The sequence below is a fragment of the Mizuhopecten yessoensis genome, unplaced genomic scaffold (assembly GCF_002113885.1).
Source record: "Mizuhopecten yessoensis strain PY_sf001 unplaced genomic scaffold, ASM211388v2 scaffold10639, whole genome shotgun sequence".
Taxonomy (NCBI): Eukaryota; Metazoa; Mollusca; class Bivalvia; order Pectinida; family Pectinidae; genus Mizuhopecten; species Mizuhopecten yessoensis.
The window spans coordinates 273375-292639 of NW_018408647.1; the positions used below are offsets into that span (position 1 = coordinate 273375).

General features: G+C 37.0%; 1 protein-coding gene and 1 long non-coding RNA gene across 8 annotated transcripts in view; one reads left to right on the forward strand and one right to left on the reverse strand.

Moving 5' to 3' along the window:
- LOC110461592 overlaps window positions 1–9114 on the reverse strand; it is a 20178-nt gene extending 11064 nt beyond the window's left edge. The window contains exons 1-3 of one of the 3 annotated variants that reach the window (XR_002464150.1): window positions 8956–9114; window positions 4017–4329; window positions 2113–2203 (exon numbers count right to left, since the gene is read on the reverse strand). This is a non-coding gene — a long non-coding RNA (uncharacterized LOC110461592). Of the gene's footprint in view, window positions 1–2112; window positions 2204–4016; window positions 4330–5804; window positions 5888–8955 lie in introns of those variants that run through there. The other 2 variants (XR_002464151.1, XR_002464152.1) reach the window with 2 other exon arrangements.
- Window positions 1–18497, forward strand: part of LOC110461589 (innexin unc-9-like) — a 23538-nt gene extending 5041 nt beyond the window's left edge. Inside the window, exons 1-2 of one of the 5 annotated variants that reach the window (XM_021515122.1) lie at window positions 1059–1230; window positions 14342–18497. In XM_021515122.1, coding sequence (XP_021370797.1) covers window positions 1223–1230; window positions 14342–15608 — 1275 coding nt within the window. In that variant the 5' untranslated portion in view covers window positions 1059–1222 and the 3' untranslated portion in view covers window positions 15609–18497. Of the gene's footprint in view, window positions 1–1058; window positions 1231–5880; window positions 5987–9388; window positions 9567–13288; window positions 13395–14341 lie in introns of those variants that run through there. The other 4 variants (XM_021515123.1, XM_021515120.1, XM_021515124.1 and 1 more) reach the window with 4 other exon arrangements.
- Window positions 18498–19265: the final 768 nt, after the last annotated feature.

A 19265-nucleotide genomic window follows, 5' to 3' on the forward strand; every position in this document is an offset into this window, starting at 1 on the left:
ATGAATAGCACTGTCGTACCCCTCAGTATTGTCGACATGACTAGCAGTGTCGTACCATTCAATAGTGTCGACATGAATAGCACTATCGTACCATTCAATATTGTCGACATGACTAGCAGTGTCGTACCATTCAATATTGGCGGCATGAATAGCACTGTCGTACCATTCAATCCTGTCGACATGAATAGCACTGACGTACCATTCAATATTGTCGGCATGAATAGCACTGTCGTACCCCTCAGTATTGTCGACATGACTAGCACTGTCGTCCCATTCAATAATGCCGACATGACTAGTACTGTCGTACCATTCAATACTGCAGTATTGAATGGTACGACAGTGCTATTCATGTCGACAATATTGAATGGTACGACAGAGCACGTAGTTTGATTTCAAGATCATATTTATAACGCAAGCCCTCGTTATACTGCCACCATTTATGACGTCAGAGATCGGTAACAACGAGAGAAATATCAAGAAAGTCTGACCATTCCGGAGCACGTGGGTTCGTCTCGACATTTTGGTTTAGAAGTGTGTGTGGGCTTGGTGTTAGAGTTAGGGGGGTAGGGTATTCTGATTATTTTTCACAGACTGCTCGTTTTTGATGTTTATATCTTTGTTGATTATTCATGTTGTATTAACGCGGAAAGTCTTTACCACGAGAACAAATACTTGCCACAAGTTGCGACGTGTCAATGTAACCGTACATGAATCGAATGATAAATTATCGGTTCAAGAATATGATGCATGCAAAGTGGCGCATATGTGACAGTATGGATGCTATAACTCGTACAGCGCGTGATAGGGTCCAGACTGTAATGTACACAAGTGGTACAAATGGCGAGACGACGAACCAATTATGTTTATTACGTATTTATTGGCATTTATGCTGCTTTTTCTTGCATGTATATTAGATTATATAAGAAATGTTAGAGTCTGCTCGGTGGCAGTGGTGGGAACCGGCCTGCCACGTGTAATCATATAATTTACCACAATTATCACAGATGACATTCACAAAATAAACAAGTGCATATTGCTCCCCGTGCCGATATGTATTTATTATTACACGGATGACGTTCTGCGAGATAGAAATAACCCAAAATCATACAGACGCTGATCATTGATACGAAACGATGCAATGGATACATGAATACTGACTTTACAGGAAGTGACGCAGACCAGATATGTTATGATACAACAGAGATTGCGAGTCTAACCAACTATGTCTGAGTAAGTCAAATCGCATGGCCAAAGATGTTTTGTATGTTATTACGTTGAGTGTAAATTAAATATGATCATCACCAAATCGTTTGAATACTCAATCATTTCAAGATACATTTAACCGTTTCCACGGTTCATGTTTCCCCAAGTTAAATGACACGTTAAGATTATCTAAAACGTTAATACATAGATTGCCGTCTCGGTTAACAATGTCAGTCCAGATATTTAGATCGTAATCTTATAACCAAGGCCTTTACCATTGTTTGCACTTCCAGTACATTTGGATTCTTCGAAAAGCGATTGATGATTTCTTGTTTTGGATTGAAATATATTGTAGTTAATTTCTTCATTATTAATTGAAATATGTTAAGGAGTTGGTGTACCCCTTTCAAGCTTCGCAATGACATAGTTCCGTTTGATGTGTAAGTTAAAACACCGGAAATACGTCGTACTTTCAGGAAGTTTTGTCAAATATTTGTTTATTTTTCCAGAACAATTCGTTTTTGTTGTGATCAGTGGTTTTTGTTAAAGGTTTTCTATTTAGTGTTCATTTGAAAGGAATGTAAAATGGACCATTGTTCGATTTCACGGGCCAGTTGTGAATAAGTACAAATATACCATGTTGAGAGAAAGGGACATTTTCCGTGCACTGTTTACATACGCGTCTAAAAATAGTCCTTAAATTTGATCGGATGTTTATTACACATCTTGCTAACAAAGGGTAGAAATCACCGATGACGCAATCTATATTTACCACGTGCGGTCAAAGGGTCAACGGTCAGTGGCTTTTATTGGTATAAAGTTCTCAACAAACACAGATACCTTGATATCCCCAAGCTAACAAAAGTTATCTAACCCTGCCCGCCATGTAATGACAGTATAAACACATACTTGGTGAAGGTCATCTACAGTGAAATCCAATAAGGTCCAAATCTCAGGGCGGCATTACAGATGTCCATTCTCAACCGGCGTCAATTTTTGGCTGAAATAGAGTTTAATACAATCATGCAATACTTAAAAATACAATATATAATAATAATATATTTGTAATTGTGTACAAGTAAAATAGGTTATGATGGATACCCATCATATGGTAGCCGATTTTACAGATGTTCTTTTCTGGTAATGTGCATTGATATATACACAACTGACACATATATACATTTAACAACACTTTAAAGATAAAATGCTATACAAATTTCACTATTGGTAATAAAACTGTATGTTTTAAACAATTTAAGGTTAATTTCGAGTTTAATAAAATATAATGGCGCAATATAAATTCAAACCACGAGGTTAAACACCGACGAAAGTCTTATATGATTAAAAATAGTGCTCGTTAAAATGATAAACTGTCGATAAGGGTTCATGAGAAGTTATTAAAGTCATTATCACGTGATGTCATCAATCATCAATTGTAATTACAAATGTAAGAGATACATTTTCCAACATTTAAGCTTTTAAACATTCCTATCGTTAAGGAATGTTTAGTTTTCTAGTTTTGTAAAACCATGGTTAAGTATTATCTGTCTACGTCTGAATGGGATTTCAATAAGACCAAACAAATGTGTTGGTTTTTTTTCATTTTGATTTTGAATCTCAAAGAGACTTTCGTTTCTCAAATAATCTGGTTAGATAGCCTAGGTAGTTAGCTAGGCCAAACGTTCGATTTTTCAAATGTGTCTTATATATAACGACACTATTTTGACTTCATGCAGAACTGCTTGTTTAGAATCAGTGAAAGAAATACTAGGTAAGTACTGAAATCTAGGTTCTCTAGGGAAAGAAGGAAGAATAAGATTTGATTTATTGTAAAAATGAAAAATTTCGCGTGTTGAAATTTTCGCGTTATCGTTTCTTACGTTTATGCGGTGTCGAAATATTGCTGTTCCAATGTTCATTTGATAGTACACTTCTGTACATTTATCTTTGTACTGCATCGATAAACGCAATAGGAGTGAACTTTCCAGAGTGCGAATATTTGTATCGGCATGCTGCTGAAGTAATCCATTACACAACACTAATTCACATAATTTAATGGAACAAAATATTATTGGTAGTTATTTTTTTCTACCTTAAGTCATAAAACAAAGATGAAAGGTGTTCACTGTATTGGTTATGGAAGGGTATTACACATAAACAGACCCACCTTATAGCCTCGCCGTTGCTATAGGAAAATGTACTAGGAATGTACTGCCACAAGCCGAACCTATCAATGCAAACCAGTTTCTAAATATAACATTTCCGAATGATACTGAATGAGACTGACTGTTGTTAGGTATATAACCTCAGTAGTACTTCCCTAACTTTACTGATATTCACTGAAGTGTGAACAGCCTAATTAGATTTACCTGTTGATTATATGTTTCAAATACATTTCTGGTGGGTTTTTTTGATAACACGAACTCTGCTATAGTGGTTGATTCATTTAGAACCACTCATTTTGAAAATCCGCACGACTTACAACTTTTTTTTATTTGTGGTTAAGTATCACCAGTCAATTACCATATTTCAAATGCCTGAAGTCTTAAATAGACATTAAAATTAATTGATGTTTTTTTGTTCATGATTTTGAAATGTATCAACGTTTGTATTATCATTGAGTTAAATCGTTTGGAAACACATGATAGAAGGACGTCTTATTATATAGCAGAACTTATGATAAGTGTTCCAGAATACATTACAAGCACTTTCAGGACTTTTCTAACTGACCTTTGACCTAGTTTAGCGCTTTATGTTACTTGGTCTTCAGCACTTCTCCCCGTCAAACTCTCACACTCTCCTTTAGTGTTTACCTTTGGTAAGCCCATTGTCTTTTTATTTGGTAAGGTGCTCTGACGGTTCAGTGAGATCGCACTTTAAGTTGCCTTTAACACATCTGCCTCCTCCCCATCCTTGCCAGCCTTTCTCCTTTTGTCCTCATCTTTCTGTTCACATCCCTTTCTTTCCCTCTCTTCGTGAGTATATCAGTCATCGTCCGTCATGTCTATCCTTCTTTCCCATCATGTCTCTCCTTTATCCGCTTCCTGTCCTTATCCTTCACTCCTCGTGTCTCTATCCTTCTCATTTCGTCTATTGACGGTCTAGGTTCCATGTATGTCTACAAAACTAGTGAAACAAATGTAAATATATGGATTTTCTTATGTGATAAAGTGTCATTGACTAATTGCATTAATTCTCTACCCTAATTATAAACTAAAATTCTTTTCTCGGCGTTGTTGTAGTCAAGGTGAGGTTTAACATTGCTTTGTCGAATATAGACCGTACTTTAACTCATTCATCCCTGAGATTTCATAATGAACTATTCCAACTTTTGAATTGGAAGAGTTCAAATGCTTCTTCTGTGATGAATGTGTTAAGTATTTCTGTTTTGTTATTTGTTTTGTTTATGGTCTAGAGCGAGTCTTAATATGTGGTGCTTATCTTTGGTAAAGAGCCAATAGACTTGCTCAAGTCAGTGTTAAAGTATGAAAATATATCATAATCAAAGACACCGTTAGTATGTCTTGGAACCATGGTGTGTCCATCTCTGAGATTAGATCAGATTAATCTAACTGATAAGTGTTTGTTGAGAGGAAAGAAGAGAGACTAGGTTTATTGGCCTCGGGATGCATGTTGAGATGTTCAGGCAAAATGTGTTTCTAATTAAAACAAGAGTAAGAAATCAACACCATACTCGGACTGTTAGATCGATCTATACGGTTATCCTTTTCTCCTGGTGATATCAATGTATTGATTAACCGATACCGTCTTGTAAAACCCGGAACCCCTCTGACAGGAATCATCTGACAGAACCCCGGGTGCGTTCGCCATTGTCTACCAAACGTCTGACCGAGAGGAGATATCAATGTTATCTAGACGTTTGTTTATCTAGGAGCTTATCAGTCTGTGTTTCTATATTTATCCTTTGGACTTCGCTCCTTATTTCATTATTGCCACTTCCTCAAACATTTGTGTTCGCCTTATTTGCTGTGACCTGTCGTACACAAATTGCCTAATTTATAATAAATTTACTTCCATCTTTTTAAATTGGTGCAGTATGCATTTACGGAGGTCATTATTGAACTTGGATGTGGGCATTCGTCTGCATGTGTGGGCTGTTCAAAGGGACATATTAACCGCTACGAGAACACAGATTGTAAATAACATGGTATTTCTATTTGGACAGGACTGCACTAAGTTGATATGTGCTGTACGACCAGAATTATCTGAAATGGTATTATTGACATAACGTCTTGTGTATGTTTGACGTGAGTGATTGACAAGTGAAGTTTTCATAAACTTTCTCTTTAACGTTACTGGACATTAAGATGGATGTATCGGTGAACACTGTTAAAGTAGCTCAGAATGTACACGGCTGTAAGTACTGGACGTGTTCATAACGCGTAACATAAAGATTTAAAGTGAGAACTTTGAACATAACTGTGACTGCATAAATATAGGATATTTATTCGACCAAGAAAAGTGTTCGGATTTGAATTAAGGCAGTATAACCAACATACACCACAGGTAAAGGGAAAAATTTAAAACACGCTGAGAGGGGTGATCATATTTTATTTACATATATATAGGGATTATCTCACCCGTGCGTGTTAAATCCTACCCTAATTGGTTGTCGCTATTCGTGGCCTATCTTCACTGAGGCACGCAAGTGTCCTCACATCCGATCAACAACTTCGGTACGCCACGCCTACCCGGATAGCTCATCCGTACTCTGGATGGTTCGGAGCCTAACGGTAACATTCTCCTGAAGAACACACAAAATGTAGGTATCCTTGAATTTTTGTCGATTTAATTTAATTTTAAAAATATTGACCAGGTCCAGTCCACTCTGCCGATTGAGCTATATAGCTATATTCACCTATAAATTATAGCTGTTATGAGCTATGTTTTCTCAGATTTCAATTTTCATTAAATTTAAGCAAAGTGTCATAAGAAATGAAGGTTTATGGTAATGTTGACTACAAAAAGCATACATTAAGATGTTTATTTTCATTTTTCATAAATGTTAAATTTTCGATTTTTTTTTACATCATTATATTTTAAAAAGAATACCTATATTTAATGTCTTTTGTTATCAACCGAATGATAAAATCTTCTTTTATAAGCGTCTTTGTTTCGTTTTCCATAAAAAAGAAAATCTCATGAAAATAGCTCAAAAGACCTATTTCAGATAGGTCAATAGAGCTATTATAGGTCTTTACAGCTATATAGCTCAATCGGCAGAGTGTACTGGACCTGTTGACGTGTTGGTAAAAGCATTTAAAAAAAAAAATAGTTGTGAGCCTGAAGCGTTTCAGAAAGGGTTAGACGGCATATTCGTTTATATATTTATGCTGTTAAACATCGTTATATCGCCACCAGTAGTCACGCGAAAATGTTTGGCGTTGTAAAGGGGTTTGGCGATATTTCGAGGGAATAAGTGTGTTAGAAATTTGAAGGAAAGGAAAGATTCTGCTTTGAGGTATGTTGGCGGTAAGCGAGATGGTAAATGAAATAAGAGGCGTTAGATCGAAATTTTACTGTAAGTGTTGTTTGTTTGACCCTGATTGTTGCGAGGTCGTTAAACCGCAAACATATGGGCACGGTGTATCCAAGGCTAGCTTGATGGGAAACGTAATGTACACTTTTCTATCTTGTTTATCATTGTCCTTTTGGACATCAGAAAATATCTGGTCGACCGAGCGGGAGATGTACAGGTGGCAGACCACGTTTAAACGCGCTCCATTGTGTCATATGTAGCCTCTCGCGTTTTCATCACCAGAAAGAAAACAAAATACGGTCAGTCCATTTGTTTTGTTTGAAAATAAACGCGAGATAAATCCTATCAATTTGATCGATCCAATTTCCGCAAAACTGTATGTTGTGTAAATTTAACTCTGTTTTAGTCGCATTTAACACAAAAACACGTAAAAATTGACGAAATGTGTTAAAATCTTTAAAATCCCGATATCTTGCATTACTGGACATCATGATACATCAACATTCGTTAATCCCGTGTTTATGAAAAATGGTTAGTAGTTAATACCTATTACTAGTTGGCACTGCCATTACTGGAGTCATTAGGGCGTGTTATAAGATATTGTGAGGCCCTAGTGGATTGAATATCGCTAATTATGTATTCGTAACGTTACGTCGTACGAAAGATGGAAACATAATCGCGAATTAATTACGTACATCGTTAGAGATATCGTTTAGGTATAAACGTGCTGAGATTTCAGCAGTGGGGATGCGTTGACCTTGTTTGACCTTGTGTATTGTTTGTTGTCTATGGGACAAACTATGCTCACGACTTTATCCTCTCATAAAGCTGTTGTTACCGTGGTGTCAGATCCCTGTTTAACGGATGCAAGTTAAATATAATTTGACAAATTTACACAATCCATTGTAATTTTAATACACAAAGCGCTGGGAAAGTAGTTTTTGTTATAGCTAAAATAAATATGTTCTGGTTTCTCCATTGGACCGAAAGTTTTTTAACATTGAATTCGTCGTCCTTATTAGGGCATATACGGTACGTGTCAACTTGACGCAAAACTAAGGTGGTCATGATACTGTCATTTGTCAAGTTGTAGAAGTAATCGATAATTTCTCATGACTTATACCCGAGGTATGTATAAGACGGGGCACGCTTTATTGATTTATACCATGAATCACTTGGAGTTTGTGTGTGTTATGTAACACTGGAGGGGTGCACTACTAATGTATTATTTGTACTGTATATTAATAAATGTCGGCGTGTCCCTGAATATAAGTCTGCCGTACCAGTCTGTAGTCTAGACCGCTTCACAAACTAAACATATAAGATATGAATGTTTCTGTTCTTTGTTCAGATATTAATGCATAATGTATTCGTGTTAAGATGCGTACACATGCTACACCTTTCAAATTTGTATAAGAAATAAACAGATTTACACTTCATCATTGTCTCGTCCTTCTAGGACCCGACATTACTACAGGGCCAAAAAGCTTGAGAAACAGCTATGTAAGCCGGACTTGCAATGTCTCTTGTACACCCAAGAGCACTTCCAGGGGAGGTAACTTTACTGACAAAAAAAATATTATTTTATTTAAATTATCAATAGTTCTACCGACTTATTTGTTTTGAAACAAAAACGAAGTAAACTTTGAACTACCTTTTTTAACCTTTGATGGTTCATAGTCCGCAACATTCGGCTTTGATACAAGCCTTGATATGCTAAAAACATAGGGACCCGAGAGTTAGACTCACCCTAATCTTAAAACTAGCAAACAGAAATAATTTCAGCCTCGTGAGGCTAAGTATATGGCATTAAAAACAATAAGTAAATGAAGATAATATCAGTGACATATACTGTTGTCGTTGGCTAACTGTCTTATAGATAGGAACCTGTATGTGCATGTTGTAGACCTGAGCAAGTCTAGCAAAGGGGAGATAAGAAGTGGAAGGAAAGATAGAAACGCGAGAACAACTATTCGATTTCGCTGTACATCAAAATGTATGTTTTCCCGTATCGATTGAGGTCACTAAACTTTTATACGGACATTAAACCTGGCTGTTATCAAACTAAAGGGTTATCAGAGAATTCAAAGGCGTGTGTCTTGTCTCATACAGGGAGTCCGTCAGTGGAATGACTATCATAAGACGCAGTCACACACCGACTTACCCGTATCTGCCATTGTTCGTTTAAAACACATATAAAATCTGTCGCGTCCCTACACTTTCCGTTTGGCCTAGTTCAACCATTTACATACCTTCGTCTTCGATCAATGCCGCGGCCTTGCGGAACATCCATTGTCCTTTTTTTTACGTTTCCTTCTGTTAGTGTTGAGGGAAATCATCTCTTCCTAAATTTGAATGTTAGACCTACATGGTGGATTCGGAGACTACTGGAAAGTCCTATCATAAGATTCTTTTTGTGGATTTTTGTTGGTACTATAAATACTTTTCCATGAAAAGTCGAAGTAGCCTCATATGATTCTGTGCTGTGTTTATTTTTAAAATCAACATTGCATAACATCTAAATTAACTCCAGATCGAACTCTTTATCTGTTGTTATATAATATATATAGGATCATTTTTAATTTTAAAGCAGACGACGCATTTTGTGACAGTTACCGCGAAAGTTATATATAAAGAACAAATGTGTTTCCCCATGACGTAGGTGTGTGTTCAAATGTACTGATACCCTGTATGTGTTCAGGTTTTTTAAACGTAGATATAAACAATTTCCGTCTGGAATTGTCGGCCATCTTTGGTAAAAACTCGATTACGCCGTAACCATGTCGGAGGCAGCAGAAGAGGCCAATACCTACGAAGATCAGGATTACGAATTGACCGAGACGTCGATAGGAGCGTTCGAATGGTAGGTAACAAGGAAGAAGAGTGTACTAATGGCGGACTGTTTACATCTGACACGAGAGGGTGACACAATGGCGAACTAGTTTTAGTCGGATGCGAGGTTGTGTAATGCTTCCTGATTGTGTAGGTATCTCTCAGAATGAGGGACATCTTTAAAGTTAGAACGATATTAAGGATTGGTGACGAGGTACGGTTTTCAGGTTGTACTTTCTGTAAATACTCAAAATGGGGAGTATTATCCCATTTACACGTCGGTTAAATACACCTATTTATCCCAATCATTGAAATCAAGGTATTTAATCCTTGGGATACTTCTAGAGGGCGGGTTATGTACGGAGTTTGTGACAAGGTTATAATTAGAAACCGTTGTCACATCTGCATACCTCGTGACAAAATATAGAAGAAGAAAATCTTGCTTGCAAGATGCCGATCAAACGTTATTTGATTGGTTTTGTTTTGTTTAAATGGTAGCGGGAGTGATGTTTTGTTGTCGCAGCGATGAAGGTATAAAGAGTGAGAGCGAGAGAGACGGAGAGAGAGACAGAGAGACAGGGAGAGAGGGAGAGACTCGGATAGATAATCAGAGTTGATAGCAGATCCCCTTGACCAGAAAAAAAGTATAAAGTAATCTTCAGTTATTGTAATATGATAAAGTCTATAAATGATAACAGACCATCGTATTAACTATATACTTGTATAAAAGAAGACTGCCCCACCTTCCCAAATCAACAGCTAACTAGTCATTCTATGGAATCAACAGCTAACTAGTCATTCCATGGAATCAACAGCTAACTAGTCATTTCATGGAATCAACAGCTAACAAGTCATTCTATGGAATCAACAGCTAACTAGTCATTCTATGGAATCAACAGCTAACTAGTCATTCCATGGAATCAGCTAACTAGTCATTCTATGGAATCAACAGCTAATTAGTCATTTCACGGAATAGAAGAACTCCCCACCTCCCCCAAATCAACAGCAAACTAGTCATTTCATGGACTAGAAGAACTCCCCACCTCCCCCAAGTCAACAGCAAACTAGTCATTTCATGGACTAGAAGAACTCCTCACCTCCCCCAAGTCAACAGCAAACAAGCCATTTCATGGACTAGAAGAACTCCCCACCTCCCCCAAATCAACAGCAAACTAGCCATTTTATGGAATAGAAAACATCCCCATATCCCCCAAATCAACAGCTAACTAGTCATTTCATGGAATCAACAGCTAACTAGCCATTCCATGGAATAGAACTCCCCTCCTCCCCCAAACCAACAGCTAACTTGCCATTTTATGGAATAGAAAACATCCCCATATCCCCCAAATCAACAGCCAACTTGCCATTTCATGGAATAGAACTCCCTACCTCCCCCAAATCAACAGCTTACTAACCATTTCATGGAATAGACGTCCCCACCTCCCCCAAATCAACAGCTGACTAACCATTTCATGGAATAGACGTCCCCACCTCCCCCAAATCAACAGCTAACTAATCATTTTAACCAACGAATCTGCCATATACTAGAAAGTATGATTCGGCTCTGAAGATCTATACCAGAAATGCTTATTTTTAAAGGGATATGTTCTTGTTTAGAATGATTTTTTACCGGAATTTGGGACTTCGTCGGTCAAGATTGACAAGGCATACGAACAGGATATATCTCTGATAAACCCAAACCTGACAGAATTGCCTAGTCAACATATCTTGCATGTATCATTTAAAATGAAGAGAAGAAGAAAATTAAAAAAGAAAATTGTGTCGAAATTCCTGTTTACTGACATAAGGGCCACTATAGCTATATATAGCAAGTCTTGATGGCGACACTGAGACCCGCTAAAACACATGTATTAGGAAATAATGAAGAGATGAAGGAGCGAACATCCTACAGGTCTGATTGTAATAAAATGTTGCTGCAACAGTGAAATATTTCGCAATCAGCAACACTATTAATGTGTAACGGAAATAGGAGTCAGCTTGAAGCAAGCGGGTTGTAAGCAGTTGTTGATTGTGTACCGAAAGTAGGGGTTTCATATCTGTGAAAGAGATATGGGTTAAAACGGCACTAGATATATTGTATTTTAAGCGATTCAAGGAACTAAGTTCATAGGTTAAAGGGCATTATATAAGGGTCATAGACAGAGTACCGGCCGTTCTGAACGAGAGTGTAGATATTTAGTGAGCGCTGAAAATACAACAGTACCATACGTGGCTAAATCACCATTATAGAGAATACTTCTCGGTACATAAGTTTGAGGGCTTGTATTTATCAGTAATTTTGGTATATTTAATGTGAGGGTAAACATGGACATGAGCAAGTCTTTCATCCGAGATTCGATCATTGTAATAGATTTATATTAAGTAACTAGAAATGTATGTAGAACAGACACAGGTGCATGTCCTGCTTCGACAGAAATGAAGGGTTAAACATAAAGTCGGACCAAAGTCAGTGAAGCGGAAATTATAGGTCGCAGTGACCTACATTTTATTTATTTATATAATATACCTCAAAATGTATACACGTTTGAAGTATGGTGACATTTTAAATGTCTTTGTTTATTAAACATATTTATAAAAGAAATCTTATAATCTTGTGTAACAATTTGATCAACTTCGTATCAACCGCTACCACCTGACCCCTTTCATAATTATTGGAGGTCAAGTATTTGGTAAATAGAGTCAAAATCAAGGTCTAAACAAACTGTATCATTTAGTACGAATGGACCGACCGAACATAAGGCAAACACTAGTGGCGCCGACTTGGAAAGACTCTTTTAAGATTAGAACTACAGCAAGTCTAAATTCACCTACAAGCTACAGGTGTACACCCCTCCTTCCCAGGTAAATTCGTCACGCATGCCTGGTTCGGGATTCCGAGTTATCACGCCACTTACATCGGTATAGGCGTTCACTTGTACCTACATCACCAACACTGGGATGGACGCGGAGAGCTTTGTTAGCTTTAATGCCGATCTCGATCTGTCTTACCGTTACTTGTACATTCTAATCATCGCAGAGAACATAGGAAAATACTACAAAAGACAACTTCGTTATCAAGTCGATTAGATATTAAAGTTTAAACGAAAGAACTTTATTGTCCAATTTTATTTCATGATACATGAAGCTGACCATGGGTCTCTCTATGTATTTATGTCGACGTAGGTACAGGTAAACAAGCCGAGAGTTGGTCATGTGACACCCACAGAAACCACACTATCGCCAGTACGTACGTTACATGTTGTAAACTGTCTGGATACACCTAGAAAGTCGTGGGACCAGTTTTTGTGTGGACATTTTTAAACTCACGATGTGTTTATTGAGTTTTTTTAGACGGGTTTTATCTGCTGTGCATGTTAAAAAGGGTGCAATACATAGACATTACCTGTCTACAACCTATAAAACTGAACCATTGTAGAAAATGTGGCAGACTGTATTTGATATATATCAAACCACTGTACAATATCTGTAATAAAACCCACACATTATTGAATTTCTTGTCTGGTTTGATCTTATAATGAAAATTTAAAATTCAAACTGGAATCAAGAATTTCAATTTTCAAATTCATTTTCAATGAATAAGATTATACGGTACATCTGAACTTAAAAGAATATTTTCATTGCAGTGTATTTGTAATTTCCACGTACACAAGCCCCGCACTCATGTATTGCGAAATAGCGTTATGTGTCTATATAAGTGAAGTAAGACGTACAAGGCGTGTTAGCCTGTACACACTAACAGACTGAACCGCTTTCACTTAAACTTCATATATACAATATATAGTAGTTATATTGAAAAACGTATAAGTGATATTGAGGTCAGATTGCTCTAATAAAATATGTAAGTATATGTAAACGTCCGTTCATCTCCTCATCATTAATGTTTCAAAATCTCGACTTTTCTCAACGTAATCCTCTCTTCTGACTCTTTTCTCTCATTCAGACTTTCTATGTGTCCCTCTACCCTATTGTTTGTCCATTTCTATGTTATCCTCATTATATTGCGTCCTTCATGTATTCCTCTCCTCACATTTTGTGTGTATCTCACGATATTTTATATTTCTCTCTCCTTGTTTGTGTCCTCCTGGTGTGTCTAAATAATTCTCTGTCCATATCGGAGACCTTTGTGTGGCTGTGTTCCTCTTCTCGCCAGGTGTGGATTGTGCCATTGTCTTTATTTCGGACATGATGTCGGCCGTTTTGTTTTTGTCCAGTTTTTAGTGTCTGTCCGAAGTGTTTCTGTCTTATATCTCGTCTAACCATGAATGACAACGCCTTACTTCCAACGTCACTCAGTCATACTTTGCTAAAAATGTATATTTTCCGAAGAGAAATAATCAATTCAGAATCAAAATTATCCGCTAAAAATATTTCTCTCGATTTCGTTGTTGCAGAGAGTTTTGTAAACAAACAACTTCAGAATGTGTGTTAATTAAACATGAGATTCATTGACCTGTGTTTTATTCCTTTCTCCCTTTCTCTCTGTAGATGATCTACTTTACAGGTCGCCGTTCATTCTATGGCTTTACGAAATCCAACTAACCATGAACTGACTTCTCAAACCCATAGACATCAAAAACATCGGTTACTGTTTGTGACCGTTTTTAGTTTTTCATTATTCCACAGATGTGTGTTATATTCTTGACTGTCCTACAGGTTTTCTCGCTGTGTTTATGTTGTAAGTCGGAATTATTTCCTCGGAAATATTTCTTAACTTCCCCAAACACCGGAAGTGATGGACCTATTCGTGTAACTGATGACTAAATTTATTATTTTTCTGTTTGACAGGGTGTCCGAGGTGCTGGGGTTCGTCCCCTCGCTAAACAAACTACGAGGGAGCACGAGCGATGACTGGATCGACCGTATCAGCCACATGTACACGGTACTCATGCTTGTTGTCTTCGCCATTGTGGTCAGTTCCGGTCAGTTCTTCGGGGATCCGATTCATTGTTGGTGTCCGGCAGAGTTCACGGACGCCTTCGAGGAATACACGAAGTATGTTTGCTGGATTTCCAATACTTACTATATCCCTATGACGGACTCGATCCCGGACGAGGACGAAATTCGACAGGAAAAGGAACTTACCTATTATCAGTGGATACCTCTCATTCTCCTCCTCCAGGCATTCCTTTTCAAGATTCCCAACATCGCATGGCGCATGCTCAATACACAAGCCGGCATAAATATAGACAAGGTTGTCCGACTGGCCGAGGAGACCCAGGATGGCTCACCGGAAGACCGCCTGGAAACCATAGAGAATTTGGCAATGTATATGGACAAATGGCTTGGAACCTATCAAGAGTACAAGCGAAACATCATTGTTAGAGTGCACGCGCAGATGACAAAGGTTATGTGTTGTTTGATGAACAGGCGTGCCGGTACCTTCCTCACAGGTCTCTACATGATCATTAAAATCATCTACGTCGTAAACGCCATCAGCCAGTTTTTCATCCTGAACGCGTTTATGGCTACGGATTACAACATGTATGGTATCCAATACATCGAAAGTCTCATTAAAAACGAACCTGTGCGAGAAAATCCGAGATTTCCCAGAGTAACTCTGTGCGACTTCCGGATACGTCAGTTACAGAATGTTCAACCGTGGACCGTACAGTGTGTTCTTCCCATCAATCTGTTCAACGAGAAAATCTTCATATTTTTGTGGTTTTGGTTTGTGTTAGTAGCAACACTTGCATGCTTCAGTTTGCTGAAAACTGCCATTTATCATATCTTTAAACAAAACAAAATCAGATACGTGAAGAAATATCTCAAAATCAGCAACGAAATTCATAGTAATTATGACAAAAAATTGTGCGCACAATTCGCAGAAGGATATCTGAGAAATGACGGTATATTTGTGTTATACATGATCGCCAAGAACTCGACAGACTTAGTGGTTGTCGACTTGATGCGCGAGTTGTGGAAAATTTTCAAAGCAAAACACAGTCCAAACAATAATGTCGCTAATAACCATGCGGGTATCGAGGACAACGAGATGGCGCCCCCTCTCGGCGAGAAGGAACCACTCACTGACGACGCTTATCAACCACAGTGATCACGTGACAGGCACTTACAATAGATCACGGGGTATCATATCAGGGAAGAAGGAGAGTGAGTTATCAGTTCTGGTTTTGCTTTCATTTCCGTAACAGTTCGTCCTCAGACTGGAATGATGCCTATTCCGACGCCATAGAATAACTTTCAGGTTCACCTTAAATGTTAAAACATTTCGTGTGAATTAAAACCAGAGATTCGTTCATGTAGGCGGGTCGTGAGATGAATAGCCAACGATTTCGGTTCGATACCACTGGTGAGAAGAGTTCCGAACAGACGATTCTTGCCACAGAATGCGCGTAATGCATTTTGGCTTGCCCCTTTACCGGTTTGGGATATCCCCGTGTTGTATAATTATATTCAACAGGTGCTATGACATTTACATGTTACTACTGTTCTGGTTGTGAAATGTGTTGTAATTAAGTGCGGTGATGGCGTATGTGAAATGACGTATGACGAAGGAGGCGTTTTATTGGTGTATGACAGATACGCCACATAGGTTATGAGGATAGGAAACGTATAGTATCGTTATAAGTATTAACATATTAATTTCAACACGTCTCAATATTAGCTGCAGAATGTACAGCCAAAACTCTATATACTACGCCAAGACGTCCCATCGTCCAGGTATACTTCAGAAACTTCGTGTCGTAAAAATAGACAGGTCCTCTTCGAGAAGTGTCATGAACCAAAGGGCGATAACTAGCGTCCACAGGTCTAATGAACATGAGTGTTATTGAACAGAAAATTGATAGACCCGATATGCAATAACTAACTGACCGGATGTTATTGTATGTCGGCTAACGAACCGGATGTTTATAATACGACGACTAAATAAAAACACGGATGTTATTGTACAGGAACTACCTGTAATGAACCGTTTCGTAAGGCAAAACTCGAGTATAGCTAAACATCTCATATGTATAAAAAAAATATAACTTATATGGAAAAATGTAGGTAATATAATTAAACATGTTTATATAACCTAAAATAGATTAATTTAAGGCTTGGAAGAGGAGTTGCCGGTTTACTGTCTTGGTGTTTACCATGCATACAACTTGTCTAAGAACATACGGGTTGAACACACCAGATATGTGGGGCTTGAGCAAGTCTAGCGGGTCATATCATGTGCAGAAAACGGTGCTAATTGTTGTTATTTTCAAATCAATGTCTTCCGTTAGTTCATTATGTTGTACATCCTTTTTGGGACAAAATGTCCAAAGACTGGTTAGCTTAACGATTTGTTAATGATCACCAATTGGGATTTCTGAGAAATATCTGAATATTTACTATATATGTATTTTGCCTTCAATTAACATTCTGAATTCATTTACACTTATATATGTAAATTTATTTTATGAATTTATATATTTTTGTAAATATTTAGAAGCTTACCACGGCTTGAAACTATTGGTTCTAATGTTAATGATATTAAGTCTTGTTTATATATTATCTTTTTTATTTGTGTTTTCTGTTGATTATGCGTGTGTGGCCTCTTGATAATTGTTGATGCTTCTGTTAAAATAGAGTCATATTACCTTCTATGAATTTGATTGTTATTTTAAATCAGACAGGCAAATATTCTACAGTAATTATTTGCTATTTCATTCTTAATGCTTATCCGAAGCTTATATCCCTATCAATCAAATCGCCACTGGTTTCAGAATTACGTTTGTCTAGGAAGAAAAAAAATATTGTCCAGTATGATAAATCAAATTAAGATATATATGCATACATTTGTGAAAGTTATTCACAAGCAGTAATGCTCGTGTATTTGCACAAAACTAACAACACTTAAAAATCGCTTCCTGTATTGATTATGAGTTTTGACCTTCAAGTGTCAGATATTATTGATTTAATATGAATAACAGAAGTTGTAAATAACAGTAATAGTAGTCCTGACATTTTTTACGTGAAATATGTCTATTCATCAATCCGACGGATAGATGATGAGGGTTGGGTTGTCACTAACAACACCTCTCTCGGATACGGCCCTTAATTCGTATTCTAAGAACTGAATTCGGTTATTCGCAATTAGAATGTTTCCTCTGTTATGTTTGACAGCGATAAAAACAATCGCCATTAGGTGCAGATAAAGCCTTTTTATTACAGGTCATTTCTTATATGACGTATTACAGGTCATTCCTTATGCGACTTATTACAGGTCATTCCTTATGTGAACTTTTCAAAGTCATCAAAATCAGAAGTTTAGCATTTAAACTTTAAAATGTGCGTATCGATTAGCAAAAGGCCTTTTCTTATCAGTATTTCGATAGTAAAATCTTCAAAAAGTGATTGAAACTAGTTTAGTATTAGGATAAGTAGTACAAATGCACGAGGTTCCAAATGTTCAACAGCATGTACATGTCGTTGGGGACATTACATATTGACGCACGTGACATGACAGGTTTTCAATATGTCTCTTTTCCTCAAGTAACACTTGGAATTTCATTAGTTTAGGTAGACGCACGAATATCCGTGTCATGTTTTCGCTGTAGTTTTTTCGTTTTTTGTAATCTTGTATTTATTAATCTGTCTGAAATCGTCCAAAATCAGTTGATTTAACCTTGATTTAAGCACAGTACAGCCACCGACTTGTGTCGAGGTTGATGAATAATTTGTCAACCCTTTGAGGAATATAATTAATTATTTTAAAACCGAGATTAATTTAAATTTCCGGTATTTGATCAATCATAGCATCAACATCGTAGGAAGTCAATAAGTGTTTAGTTCCAATCGTAGTGTTCTATTTACCAATAATCTACCAATAATGCAATATATCTACATTTCAACGTTTAATGATGAATCACGTATTTAACTTTGTATTACATTTATAACAATCTGATATATTTATATTGTAAATATATTTACTTACTTTTGAAACCGATCTTATATGATATTTTCTGTTGAAAATAAAATGTTGAAAAACTGTTTTGTCTTGTTGAAAATTTCTTTATTTCAGAAAAAAAAGAAGATGAAAAGCAGTTATCGTATAGGAAAGAAATCTGACTATTAGCTATTTAAAATGTGAAATATGTGGGAACAATATTGATCCTAGGAGATTCCAGCAGATACCAGTCGGCCTCGCAGGGGCTTAAATAAATTGATTTGGAGTATGCTGTGTCGTCTCACGTAGCATACATTTGGTATTTTCTTATGTACAGGTAAGGTGTTGGGTGTATGCTAGGTGAGATTTGGTGTCAGTTAGAGAACAAAAGGATTTAATTATAGGTAAGCTATAGTTTTTACTATAAAGTGTTAAATTGTTTTTTTGTGATATAAATGTTTCCACTTCATCTATTATTCCGTCTTTGCGATTGCAGAGTTATCTTCTCTTGGGAGCAGGTATTGATTGTTACGACATTGGTCTGTGTGAGAAAATTACGTCGTTTTCTCAAAAATTGATGACGTGATTCTCACAACCCAGTGACGTAATAATCAATACCTGCTCCCAAGAGAAGATAACTCTGCAATACGCAAAGACGGAATAGTCTTTTTCATAATAATAGGGAATTTCAGATTAAATGTCTTAACTTCAAATATTATTACAATACCATTTATAAGTAAGTGTAAGTGTCACATATCGATATACATTAAAACAACAGATTTTACAAAAAGTAGATATCGACATCCAGCCGAATCTGGCCTATGAGACACT